Below are 15,114 nucleotides of genomic sequence, written 5' to 3' on the forward strand. Positions count from 1 at the left end.
TAGTGCCAGTCATTAAGTGGCAGGAATGCAGATTCAAAAGCTTTTGTTTATGAAAACTAACACAACCTTAATGCACAGCACAGCATATCAGGAAGTTCTTAAGGGCTGCTGAAAGGAGTAGAGGAAAACACAAAAACCAACACGAGCTATATAAGCAAAAGAGAAATGGAAATCTTTTGTTTTCACAAAAGTCACTTAATGCATTATATTTCATTCCCATTTCTTAATGGTTTTTCAATTATTAGAAAAGCACTGGACAGCAACAATCTCTTACAAAACACAAACTACAGGAAACACTACTCTGAATGCTACATATCCCAATATACTGTAAAGACTCATAACTGTCATTCTTTACCATCAAACTAGAAAAATAAATGTAATTCATGGCATGGGAAAGCATCCTTCAATTATTTTAAAAAGAAAAGAATATTCTAACTACCAAAAACTATACAGACTAGAATCATGAAATATGCTCAGGCAGTTCAGAACAGTGATGATCTATTCAAACACCAAGTCCAAACATTATGCGGGGACTGGCAAAACCTAGGGAGCCTCTGTGTGAATTTGATAATGGAGATAGTAGATCACTGGCAGTGATAAAAAGCCCCAAAATGTCAAGATTTGTTTTAGTCCTTGACTTTGAGGGCCTAAAGAAGAGACAGGAATTACAGGCGCTAAATGGACCCTCTTCCATTTTCATGTCCAAACTCAACAAAAGAGGCAAGAGTACAAGGTGCAGAAAAATCATGCGTGGTTAAAAAGAAGACCGAAAATTAAGGCAGGGTGCAGAGAAAAAGGAAGACCAATGAGAAACAGCAAAATAATCAAAAGGTGGATAACTGAGCTTTTGTTTAAACTTTGGTTAACAAGTTCTGATGGCATACATGCCCTTTGGAGATCGAACAAAACCATTTTGCTGAATTACTCAGTAAAACTGCAAAGCCAAAATTTTCTGTGAGAGTTTGAGGATTTAAAAATACGTCTACTAAATCTGAAAGTGACCACCAACTTAAAGAGAACATGAAAAAAATGTTTTCTAGACAAAATTTAAGCCAGGATGGTATTATAAAAATGAATGGCTCTCCAACAATGTATATGTACACTTCAATAACAATGTGATGAACTAGACTTTGAAAAGAAACAAATTTACAGGATAAATGAAAGCAGGTGAAAACTAAATTAGCACGGTGGACATCATACTAAATGAGTGCCAGAGATACTGGATATTGGCAAAACATTATCTAATGTCAAAATAAAAAGCATGTAAAATAGTTAAAGTTGATTAAGTCTCTGAATAATATATATAACATTAAAAATAATTTATAAAAGAAGGCAATGCACAGGACATTCAGCTCTATCTCTAATGCAGATGATGTAATTCGTTCACTCTAAGTCTAAAAACTTACTCAATTGTCTAAATTTATCTAATTATATATTGTGCTGATTAAAAAAAGGACTACTAGCAAGTAGAATGAGGAAAGGAGTGGCAAACAGCTCTTTCTACTCAAAAACACATTAAACTGCTAAAGCTACTTTGAAAAATCTAAAGAATAAAATATTTACTTGGGTAAATAATTGAAAGACTTCTTACTCCCCTAAACAAATAAAAACTCCAAAACATATTTTTGTGATTTATTTAAGAGAAACATTTTTGCCCAATTCAAGAACTGACTTAAATGTGATATGGGACATTAAAAAAAGGAATTTTTCTGCTGTTAGAAACATTAACCAATTAAGTGCAGTATTTTTAATTTGAGGGCAAGAAAGCAGAGGAGAAAAGGAGCGAAGACATTTTATAGATACTCGCAAGGTAAGAAATAGAAAATTTTTACACAGTTACAATGAAGGAGTTACGAGATCTCAGTATAATTCAAATATAAACAAACTTAGAATATAGTTGGGGGGCAGTTAGAGATCCCCAATATGCAGCTGCTAAGTATACGTGGCATTGGCCTGTCTGTGTATATACAAAATGACAAGGGACTGTCAGTGTTCAGAGAAGACAGAACGAGTCCAAAGGAACATGAAAGAGAGTTCTTATTTTCTGTATCTGTTTCAAGCACCTGCCTAGTGATCTATTTTAGGAAAGCCATATTATTACATTAAAAATAAACATGAGAGATGAATGTTCTAGCTGTTCTTAAATATGTTAGGAACAATACAGTGTAGGCCTAGATGAAAAACTGATGGTATTGTCAGTTACCTTTTTCTACATCAAATTAATGCAGTGCTTAATTAAGGGAACAGACTCAGGATGGACTAAACTGTAGCTCTATTTTTGGCCAAAAATAGAACTAAACTGGTTTTGAATTAGGAGGATGAATCTCTTCATCAAACTTTTTTTTTAATGCTCTACATGGTAAGTTACAGAAATCCTTTTTTTTTCTTAGAATGGGAACCCCAAGAGGAAAGGGCATATATCTATTTTATTCTCTGTATGTCAACTCAAAGTTTCGTCATTCAATAATGCTTAATGGTTAAAATCATATTCTTGAAACACAAAAGTAAAAAATAGAAAGATTCCTAAGATCCACAGGAGCCAAAATGAGTATTACATATATCTCAGTATTGTATGTATTCAAAATAGCATTTTTGTCTCCTGTATTTCAATGATTCTTAAAATACACCCAAGAAGCTAAACTGATGCTTAGGTGCCAGTCTGTCTTTGATACTCACTGTATCTGAATCCTCCAACACTGTCTGAGGAAACCCCAACATATTTGTCTTTGTTCTTCTTTGCTTTCTTTCGCTCTTCACGAAGCCTGTCATCATCCTGGGCAAATTCAACCAATTCTTTCACCTTCTGGCGAATATTTATACCTTGATCCTTGCCATGCTCATCTGTGAGGATGGTAAGGGAGAAACAAAACCTTAAGAATTCAGTTAATATGTATCAAACTCTTTAACACACACAAAAAAGACATGAAAATTTCAACACAAGAAACCAAGTTCAATATTTTAAAGTGAATAAAAAGAGGCAAATTGTGTTACTGAATTTTGTCATTTCCTCATCAAATCCTAAGTCTTGAGATGCAATTTTGGCTTATAAGAGAGTGCAAAGATGAACTAAAAAGGACCACAGATAACAGTTCTATGCAAAATCAATTAAAGATCCACTAAAAAGGATTACTAACAATAACCATACAAAATGGACTAATATCCAAAAATGTTATTTTCTTTTTCTATGGTATTTTAACAAAACAAAACGAAACGTATATTTTAATGACTGAAAAGCACCCAAACGCCTTCGTCTCCCCAATACAAGTTTGGAAACACTAATTACCAGGATTTAGTGTAGCTGAAAAACTGAATTTTTAAAATGCTTTCAACTGGGGTATGCTACAAAATGAAATGTGGTTCATTCTGTATCCTCTTTCACATTCAAAACACACTCTGGCCTTGCTGCCTTTGCACAGTAAATATTATTTGGTGGGAGGAAAAAAAACCCCCAGCTTCAAACAGATGTGTGTGTTTTGGAGCTCTAACCTTTTCTTCCCATATGATTAAAGCTATTCCTTTATGGACACCACAGGGGACCAGTCTCTAGTGCATATTTTAATATAAACCCGAACACTCACGTTGTGTTGGTTCTGTTGTTATTAGCCAGTATTTTCTGCAAGTTCTTGTCTTCACTAATTAATACTCTAGGGCCCCACGTCTTGGATTCTGCACTCGTCACACAACCAGCAACAGTCACATTCTAATTAGAGCGGAGAAGCTTCTAAGCTGGTTCAGGTGACTGACAACTCCAACTACTGTTTTAATTTGCTTATAGGTTTTTCCATTGCTCACCTACAAAGTGGTAATTTTCCAGGGATCGCAAATCATAAATGTGTTCTCTGGCACTTGTAACAACACGCTCTGATCCATTCCTTATGAGGTAAGCTAGGAGCAGCAATGACTGTAAAAATACAAAGCACCAAATGAGATTTAATGAAATAAATTCTGGTAGAGCTCTGGTAAATGGCTAAAAAAAAAAAAAATTCTAACATTAGCAAATAAATAATCTTTGTGTGCGTATGTGTATGTGGGTTCTTTACCTTACATTAGACTTTAAAAGTACCTTTAAAAACTCTTATCATCAATTTAAAGTTCCTCTTATACCAAGCGTACTAAGTAATTATAAACTGTCCACTGGATACACGTGTCAAAAGATTAAAAAAAAAACTTAGATGTTAAATATCTGAATGTATGATATAAATGAACACTAAGCTTTTTAGAAAGCTGGTTCAGTTTTAGTGTTAGAAGCATCAGTTTAAAGAGAACAATTATTTGGTAATTACATGACCTCACAGCATTTTTCCTCAGATAAAATTTAATTTGGGAGGTTTATGATGTGGCTTTTGTTTAAAAAACTTGCTGCTTGCTTTGGAAAATATAGATATTTTCTGCTAAAAAGGTGATTTATGCTGACACGTAAAAAAGAAGAATCAAAGGAAAAAAAAACTCGCTGCCAACAAATATGAGAAAAGAATGTTTACGGGATTTCTTTTTGAAGTGATGAAAATGTTCTGGTTTAGACATTAGTAACTACTACACAACTTTGTGAATGCACTAAAAACCAATGAATTATGAATTCTGAACTTAACTTTGTTTGGAACAAACCTCACATAAAGATGATTAGATCTAGTTAGGTTGAAGAAATTGAGGGGCAAAAAACCCTCATTCTACCAGGAGTTTATTCGTTAAAAAAGTAGTTTACCCAAGAATTATTAAAACAAACAAAAAGCTCTAATTTAAAAAAATTAATTTATAGAAATTTAAACTATTTCATCACTACTACTGTATAAGCTAAAGGAATGACAGTGAATGTTTTCAGAGACAAACAACATCAAAAACATGGAACTAAATAAAGCATTGATTTTCAATACTGAAAGCCAGAAACGTTTCTTTCAAAGTTTCAAATATAAATATAATAACACCATTTTGGAAAGCACAGAAAAACTTTCTGAGCAGCAAGAAAATATCGTGGGGATGGAAGAACAGATTACTATCTTGTTTTAGAATTCTACATTATATGATGAGATCAGTATTAAATGAAAGGAATCTAACAAAAGAGTACATATTTGCAAATTTTAAAAAGTTAGAATTTTAATGCTTTAGAATCTCCTGTTAAATTTAACACATACTTTTGGTGTACAATACTGTAATAATACTGGCAAATTTTTATGTAGAGATGACAAAGCATATTAGAGGGTGGTTTTCATCTTAATTGCTCATACACTAAACATGCATACTACTATAGATTCATTACTTTCGATATGGACAAATATATGAAGAGTGGTTTATGGTGACTAGAAAACAGAACACAAACAGCAAATATACTTCTTTTACCTGTTTTAGAATATTCTATTCTAGGATTCAACATCCTTCATAATCACTTATGTATGTACACCTTAAAACTTCAAGCATTTGTCTTCAACATGTCAAATAATAAATACAGACTAAAACCCATACCTTATAAACTCTTCTCCAATTTTTTTTGTTGTCTTTTAACATTCGTGACCAAAGCATGTTCATAAGTTCTGGAAATTGTTCGTACATAAATGTAGCCCTGAAAAAAGAATAATTTTCCTTAAGAGTTTGCAGTGTGTTAATTCTGACAGTAGATGGCAGGCTTGTTCTGTGTTTTCCTAAAGAGCTTTAAAAAATTAATAAGCTTAATTCAAAAAACTTTAGATATGCTTCCTTAAAAATGTCTTTCTTATATTTTATACAATATTGAGCACATTCATAAGTCCCACTAATTAATATCGTATTTTACAAGCCCTTCATTCACTGGCGTAATCGTCCAGATGTTCATCAGGAAAAAATTTTCCTAGCTTTATTTTAAGTCATTTTATATGCATTTGTCAAAATTTTAACAAAGTTTGTCTAAACTTCATTGAAAAAGAAAAATTTTGTTTTACTTTTCTGAGCTAATATCTAAGGGGAATGGATCCGCTGTAAAACTTCCCCCACTAATATATGAATGATTATATGCAAAATTTATATCTGGCAGCTAAACAGTTTAAAACTGAAAGCAAATTTCACATTTCTGGGTGAAGATAGCTGCATTCTTTCTGCACTGCTGAGTCAAATTATCACTTACTTGGCAATCTCTCCCATGAGTTGCCCAGAAGGTCCCCAAGGATCGTCATTCGTTGCTTCTCGAACCTTAGACTCTATCTCTGAATAATTCATAACCACATTGGTGCTGCAGAGAAAAAAAATGCATGCACATACGCACAAAGATTAGCATCAAAACTGAGAAACACATGAAAACTTAATAATGACACTACTGGGTGTCCTAATGAGATACCTCTACAGGGTGGGAAAGAAAACATCTTTTGTGCCCAAGCTACCCTGAGGACACTATATAACACATTTAAGTTATCTTTAAGAAGATTTTACTATTCCATTAGGCTTCAAGAATACAGATGAGAGATTACATTAGAGCTGGCGTAAGTCCAGTAAAAAATGGCTTTAGGTCAAATTAAAAAGGAAATTGAACATGCTACAGTCTATTATAAAGCTAAGTTGTCATTTTGCTGACCAGACCTGGTTTACATGCAGTCTTAGGTTTCCTGTTCACAGAAATTCTTTAATGAGCAAAATTATATAAAAGCTAAATGTTATTTATACTGTATAAAAAAAGCAATGAAAAATCAAAGATAAGTCTAAAGATGTTTAGAACCACTATGAACATTTAACTGTAGTCCTTGTCTTCTTTCACTTACTGTACCACATGTGTTTTCTATGTCACTGTGTAGTCACTGTAACCCTCAGTGGTTGTTTTTTTTTAAATTAATTAATTTATATTTTGGCTGTGCTGCACAGCATGTGGGATCTTAGTTCCCCAACCAGGGACCGAACCCGTGGCCCTGCGGTGGTAGAAGCGCAGAGTCTTAACCACTGGACCGCCAGGGAAGTCTCAGCCCTCATTTCTAATGGCTACATAATATTCCATCTGGAGACTGTATGATAATGTATTTAACTTTCACTTAAGACTTCAGCAGTGGTCAAGAACATGGATTCTAGGAGTCAGAAAGATCTGACTCCAATTAACTTACGTTGTGATCTTTGGCAAAATTATTTTGTGGGTTGGCCAAAAAATTCGTTCGGGTTTTTCCCATAAGATCTTGCAGAAAAATCTGAACGAACTTTTTGGCCAACCCAATACTTCTCTTAATGTTTCCTCAAATGTAAAATGGGAATAAGGAAGAAAACTACTACTATCTCAAAGGGTAACATATCAAATGATACACAATGGTACAGTGTCTGACATATACAGGAAGTGCTCAATAAAAGTTAGCTATTATTATTAGAGATAATATCACCTATTAGAATTTAAAAATATCAATATTAAGTAATATTTTTATAAGAAAGAACTAACTTTGAAAAGAATACCTTACAATTAAGAGATGAGATGGCAAAATGTGTGGTTGTTAAAAAAGAATTTCTCATGCTTATATGGATTGAAGAATTCAAAGACATTCTGAGGAATACATACTATGGAAATGTGACACATTATAGTAGTACTCATTTGACATGTAACACTCCAATTATTACTGAACAATTGTTATAACAGATGCCTGTAAATATGGTAATTCACATCTTCCACTTAAAATTGAGTTTTAGAAATAGTGAAAAAATAAGAATTTGGTAACTCTTATTAGTTATATCTACCCCACTTTTGCTGTACGGTTTTTCAGTCATCAAAAAGTTGTTTTAAATAAGGAAGGTTTGATTATAATTGGCACTCGAATCTCTCAAATATAAATTTCAAATTTATTACAAATACTTCAATTAATAAACAGTTCAAATTTTAAAGGAACCATTATGCATATATATGACTTGACAAATCACAGAATAAATATGGCTTCTAGATTTACATTCAGAATACTGTTCTATTAAGGTAGAAAAGCGAAATCCTATTACTTTCTTTCTCCTAAAATATCAACTGTTTGATAACAAATACAAATTATTTCCATGGCACTAAAATAAATCCCTGGTCTCCACTGCTTCCTTCAAAATTTAAGACTATTAATGAATGGATTTTTATAAAAACCCCATAATCATTCTATTAAAAATTTTATGTATAAATATAAAGAAATAGTAACTTTTTTTCTAATTTTGTTAACAACTGAATCAAAATAAAATTAAGGCGGGCAATGACACATTTGCAATTTAAGATGCCACAAAATAATGGATTTCAAAATGCTGTTGTTTATCTTACTGGCTGAAGAATGCACGGCTTAGGCAGTTAAAAGTGTAGCTGTGGGAATGAACAATAGCAATTAGAATTATAATTCATCCAAGCATTTCATGACCAAGAATGCACTTGAAATTGTTTGCACTGTTTAATTTGTTGGAGAACAAGATGAAGAGTTAATCTCTAGCTCATGTACATGAAATATTTTTACTAGAGCCTTCATAAATGCTGTAGCTTTCCGAACACTACTTTCCTTGTTCAAGCTACAAAAACCCATGGGTCAAATGAGAAAGGTCCTGTTTCCCTAACCCTTCGCAAGATTCTTAGCTGAAGGCCTATATGTGTTTGAGTGCTGTGTGTTTAAGAGGAAGAGGTGGCAGAGAGCCAATTGCTTAAGAATCTCCCTATTTCCTTGGTTGAGAAACAATGGGAACTATGTAAAAGGACAACTTGCCATTAAACACACAACATAAAATATAAAATGGCAACAACATGGAAAACTATGGCAACAATAGTAACAAAAAGTAACAAAGTTAGAACACCTCCATGAAGAGTATCAGGCTCTATTTTAAAACCATTTTCTAACAATACCGCTGCTTTCCAGAAACTGGAATGCTCAAGATGAGATCCAATGGCATAAAGAATTCCAAAACAAAGTATTTTTAAGCTGCACTTAATTCAGAAACAAATATAAACTAAAACAAAACAACACTGTATAGTTTGGCCTTATTCCAGGTCATTTAAAAATAACTGTTTCTAAAAAGGTAGAAATGGCATTTTGATCCTTCCTTTCCCATGTTTTCTACTGCCCTCAATCCACACCCTACCCATAATTCCAGTGCCCTTTTTAAGAAAGGAAAATAACTCCTCCCCTCTCCCCCAAAAAAGAAAAGTTAAAAAAAAAAAGTTATGTCCAGATGTGAAAGGAAAAAACATTCAGCTTAATTCCTAAAACTTCTTATGATTGACATAAATGTTTTAAAATGGATAATTCAGACACTAGAGGGGGATCTCTCATCAGTTTTTTAAAACACACAAAATTCAGACAAAGGTCAAGGATCTGTTCTGCAAACAAAATTAAAGGAAATTACCAGGGAGTGACCAGAGTGAAAAATATGAGAAGCTGCTCATGTTCTGAAGATTTTTACCTTAAAGTAATATTGAACCACTGCTTTTTTTTTTTTTTTTTTTTTTTTTTGCAGTACGCAGGCCTCTCACTGTTGTGGCCTCTCCCATTGCAGAGCACAGGCTCCGGACGCACAGGCTCAGCAGCCATGGCTCACGGGCCCAGCCGCTCCGCGGCATGTGGGATCCTCCCGGACCAGGGCACGAACCCGTGTCCCCTGCATCGGCAGGTGGACTCTCAACCACTGTGCCACCAGGGAAGCCCGAACCACTGCTTTTTTATAAGGATAAAATCCACAATTAAAATCAAACCACAGTGTTTTCACACACTTCACATGTGCTCCTCACAGCACCCCAGCAACAGGCAGGTAGGACAAGACTAAGAGTCCCCAAAGAGAGTACTTAACTCTGCACTACCTACGCACTCAGTTGGATTTTTAATGCTAACTACTAAAAGTTACCATCCTCAAGTCCTGTACACATGCTTCTATGGCTATATGAACACAGCCAATATAATAAGTCAAGGGTTGATTATTCAATGTTAATGATTAGTGTTCATTTGGGCCCTCCTCTTTATTCCCCATTTTCTGCTTGTATCACTGGTCACTACTGATAAATATCAAGTTATTTTACTCAGTAACAGTTTGGGTCCAGGTTTTAGAGGCAAAATTGGTTGAAAGTAAAAGCTAAAATGGAGCTTTACCTACAGATGGTCAGTGATTCTTCTAATCTGCATTAAGAATAATCAGTAAAATGACTGACAAGAAAAAACTTGAATAGTCTTATGGTATTTTTTTCCTGCCAAAAGTTCAAGAATATGCTTTGCTAAACAAAACGACAGACCAGGAGAAAAGGTAAAGTACAGGTATAATCCAGTCTTAACTGCTAACAAAGGAATACGAAAATTGAAACAGATTTAGTAAGAAGCCTTTTTCCTAGCCTGCCTTTTAAATTTTACTTCTTTCTAAACAAAATGGAATCAAATGGGTCTGTATTTTTAATATGGTTTCTTTTTGTTTGTTTGGTTTTTTTTTTTTGCGATATTTGGGCCTCTCACTTGTCGTGGCCTCTCCCGTTGCGGAGCACAGGCTCCTGACGCGCAGGCTCAACGGGCATGGCTCAAGGGCCCAGCCGCTCCGCAGCATGTGGGATCTTCCCGGACCAGGGTACGAACTCGTGTCCCCTGCATCGGCAGGCGGACTCTCAACCACTGCGCCACCAGGGAAGCCCCTTCTTTTTGTTTTAAAGTTATTGTAAAGACTTTATTCATTCCGAGCTCAGGAAAAAATATTCAGCAGTATTTTCTATTAGATGGTTAAACTTGTGTTTTTTCATACAACCATCCACACTTACAAACACAGGAGAGTCAGAAAAACAGAGGCAGCAAGAGACAGAGACAAATACAGCATTCAAAGTAATGGCTTTAAATAATGTGTTTTTTTTCTTCAAACTGTGTTGTCTTTTTTTCTATATTTTCCAAAATTTCCCCTATGAACATTATATTGTAACCAAGGGAAAAGTATTAAAATGCCATTAAGAATACAAATCGAGTACTATATCATCATTAGCAACACTTTAACTATTTATAGGCAAATAAGCATCATGGTAGACCAAATTAGTATTATTTGTACTTCCAATGTCTTGTTATCAGGCTAGTAAGTGTAGCAAACTAGTAACTAAAATATATGTATACAAACTAAAATATGTATACCAAATGCTTTGTGTGTAAAACCACAGGGACAACTTAGGTACATAATATTGAAATTAATGTGATTAAAAAAAAAACTGTATTAGGGAAGAATAATTCCCAACATTAAAATCTATATTTAAAAGTGACCTCTTGATCTTAATGCCACAGATTTCAGAAGATACTTTTACGATATAGGTAAAACTATTATGCTCCCTCTAAAAATATCAATCTTTAAGAAACTTTTTAAAAACAACAAAACACCCTTAAAATGAACAGTGAAAAAGACAGTTTTCTCAGGTAACAAATTACTTATGCCAGAAAAATCTGTTCCTTTTTAAAAATGTTTCTAACCAAAAGAGCAGAGAAACAGTTTTAAGAATACTTGCTCTAAAAGCTAGATAATGGACCATGTGACATTCATTTTTCATCAGGGGATGATGGTCTTCACCACATTACCCTTATCTGCAAGGTGAACATTTACAGGTTCAATACTCATACTGCTACCCATCCAAAAAAAAAAAGCTTTTTCTTGATCTGAAAATGAAACACAAAGCAATGAATTATGTCTTAACACAAGCAATGGTTCAGTAGAAGAATTAATGTTGCTAAAGCAGATGTTATCATATTTGATTATACAGTAACATAGTTATATAGCTAGAGTGCTAAAGCAAGGAAAAAACTACAGTACTCCATCCATATCATAAAAAGAAAACTAATGAAATATTGATAAGTACAGAAGAAACAAATAACAAATCTGATGCTTGCCACTTTCTCTCTAGTGCTACCACGCTGCCATTACTAGCAAAAGCCCCCCTACCAAAAAATAAATAATTTAAAAATTTGAGTGAGGAGAGAGGGAAAAATATTTAATAGCATCTCCTTAGTAGAGAACTTTAAATAAACTTACACTCAGGATCACATGACTAGTAAATAGCAATAGATGTCCAAATTTTGTTAGGCTTTCTAATTCTAATTAAATGTAGCCCATTTTCTATTATGCCATAATGCTCTAAAATCAGAGAATTAGTAGTATCATCTGAGCTAAAAGTCTACTAATTAATATATAAGATGACATCACAAATTGTGCTACTAAAAGAACTAAATGCTGAATTAATGTTTAAAAAGATATATTCTCGGTCATGGAAATTACATTTTCTTTGGTTTTAGTAAAATTAAAAACAAACTATCCAGTTGAAAAGAAGGAAATCAATGTACCCCCTCTTAAACATACATATTCTTAAAAGCAAGGTAAAGAAAACAGTTTAAATAGGAAAGAACTGAAATTGAAGACATCTAAAACCTGAGGCTCTCAACCATTCTTCTGCAGTAACAAGATTTCAGAAAAGAATAACCTGCTTACTTAAAAGAAAATACCCTATTTCAATCCACTTATAGGTATGTAGTATGCTCATGTGCATATTATTTATGACTTCACCTATTTACACGGAGGACTGTGCTGGATTATGTACCTTCTGTTTTCTTCTTCACTTTTCAAGAGGGAACATTAAAATGCTAAATGCTACAATATTTAATTGCTACTTCTAAAAATAATCAACAAGAATATGCACTGAAATATTACACCTCTTCCTTTAGCTATCACAGTAAAAAAATAAATAAATAAACCCAAATAAATATTAAAGAGCAATCTGCTGCCAGGTTTTATTGAGGGAGGAAGGGGGTCCCATAGTCCTTTTTAAAGCTTCTAACTTTTAAAATATGACATTAAAACCACAGAAAATGTATTAATGTTCAAAACACCATTTTAATTTTTCCCTCCCCACATATTATTATGAAAAGTACTCCTAACTGACATAACTATTTTTGAAATTCTAATTGTTTTAAGTTGTAAGAAAATTAAGGACTTTATACTCTTTTCTTAATCAAAAGCTATTCTCACATCAATTCTACTACCAAATTCTTTGATCCATTCTGAGTGATGCTGGCCTTCAATTTCAATAAATAGTTCAGACCAGTATTATCATGGGGTGGAGAAATAAACTATAGAATTTTAATCACCTGTGATGTTTTACTATTACTGAACACTGTTGATAGATATGGCTCAATATTCTCGTAATCTTAACTCAAAATTTTACACTGCATTTGTACTACTTACAGATAAAGTGGAAAGATAAATTGTACAAAACTGTTTTCTATAAAAGTATTTTTCATTCCGGGGGGGGGGGCAAGGCAAACAGAGAGCAAAATAAACACTAAACACTACTCTGCAGGTAGAAGGAACTATAATAAACCCCTAGCATTCTTGAAAGATGAGCTGAAGACCTTTGTGTATCTTTAAAATTGTGAAAATAAAAATGTTAATGTAGACTCCTGACAATCTCCCAGATTCAATAAAAAATTAAAGTATCCTGTGCATATTATACTTCCTTAACACAGGGTAACCAATATTTAGGTTCACTAAATTTTATTTCTTAGGTGAGAAACTTTTGCATGGCAGAACACTTTCCATACATTTCTTTTACTGATTCCATATGGATTTGATTGTGTCATCAGTCCAAGGTACTACCAAACCCTTAAATGTGTTCCTCTTTAAATACGCGTAAAACTTGTTTTCTGCCTGTGAATCATCATTTTCTTAGGCTCTGCCACATTCAATACCAGTACCAGAGGTTGGCTTTCTTTTGAGTCGTTTTTCACACACAAAAAGTTAAGGTGTTACCACAGCCCCAGAACTGGAGCACAACAGGGCTGAGCTGCAAGGTGGATGCCAGTGACTGGCTTATTAGCTAAGTGACTAATTCCCATACTGCAAGTCAGATTTGGATCATGACAAAATTATACATTATTTTCTGTTAACAAATCTTCTAAGATCTGTTATAAAAAGTCAAAACTCTGAATAGAAAAATCTATCAAGACTCTACCGTAATTTAGAAAGGAGAACGGTTACACAGTAGGAAATGTAATGTAAAAAAATTTTATCTAAGAACTTTTATCAGTAACTGACACCGGTTTATAACGTACTTTCTCTTCCCGTCTCTAAAAACAGCCATTACAGATTATCAGTATTCTAAATGATATCTTTATCTAAAGATTTCAAGCTTAAAAACCAGCATTCCAAGTCTACACAATTTCACAATATGCATTAAAAAAATACTTGGGCCCTTGCTTATGTAACAGTTTACCAAACATTCCATGAAAATTTCCAGTATTGATTCAGTATCAGTTTGCACAAGCCAAAATTAACCAGACCCACATCTAAAATTTCTGAGATTCCTAACTGACTTGTTCATCATTTAAGTATAAAGTAGTCCTAACATGTAACTAGCAGACATAATAAATCTTATGAATTTTCCCCCCCAAAAAACCCCCCCAGAAAAATCATTATTTTATGGTTTATGTAGAATTCAAGGTAAGGGTACATAAGATGAATAATCATTAAAGAAGTCAATACTCCAAATTTAATTTCAAATGGCAAACTTTGTACCAGACTAGAATGTATACATAAATTGATCACTGGAAAGATAATTTACAGAAGCAGTAACTAAAATACCTCATTTTATATGAAAGATCATTAAATATTTATAGTCCAACATAAAGTCTTTTGGGAAACACTAGAAACCACATATAATTATTTCAATTTTCAAAAAATACAGGAATTGATCCAAAACAAAAAAATACTTAAATTGGGATAGTAGTTGGATTTCTGCCCCTCCAAGTCTGTCATTTAATTCATTTTTCCAAAAGGTACCAACTCCTTGATCACTATTAAGTGTGACTTAAACTGGCAACTTTTCAAGAAAATAGTTTAGTAATTTATGTAACAGATGTGCAAAGGAAAACTACATGGATGAGATAAGCCAAGAAAAACATCCTGATGTCCACAACTAAATTATGACCTGTGGGAGAAACTATAAAACTATTTCCCTTTCCTTACAACTTCAGTGGTTAGCAATAGCAAATTACATAACCCATTTTATAGCAGCCCTTATTCAGACATTAAAATGAGCCTTGACTCCAGGAACTGTTCCAAAACACAAGGGCCACACTAGAGGAAAACATTGCACATCTATGTATTTTCATGATCTGGTTCATCTTTTATGGTTATTTTGTAGAAAAGCAAAGTAATATGTATATTAATTGATCAATA

At 33.5% G+C, this 15,114-nt stretch overlaps 1 protein-coding gene across 4 annotated transcripts in view; it reads right to left on the minus strand.

Moving 5' to 3' along the window:
* Positions 1-15,114, minus strand: part of CLINT1 (clathrin interactor 1) — a 64,870-nt gene that overhangs the window by 22,208 nt on the left and 27,548 nt on the right. For all 4 annotated transcript variants that reach the window (XM_082649871.1, XM_082649869.1, XM_082649868.1 and 1 more), the window contains exons 2-5: positions 6,092-6,196; positions 5,458-5,554; positions 3,793-3,901; positions 2,677-2,841 (exon numbers count right to left, since the gene is read on the minus strand). In XM_082649871.1, coding sequence (XP_082505997.1) covers positions 2,677-2,841; positions 3,793-3,901; positions 5,458-5,554; positions 6,092-6,196 — 476 coding nt within the window. The remainder of the gene's footprint in view (positions 1-2,676; positions 2,842-3,792; positions 3,902-5,457; positions 5,555-6,091; positions 6,197-15,114) is intronic.

Source organism: Grampus griseus (assembly GCF_964374135.1).
Source record: "Grampus griseus genome assembly, chromosome: 3".
In the NCBI taxonomy this organism is placed as follows: domain Eukaryota; kingdom Metazoa; phylum Chordata; class Mammalia; order Artiodactyla; family Delphinidae; genus Grampus; species Grampus griseus.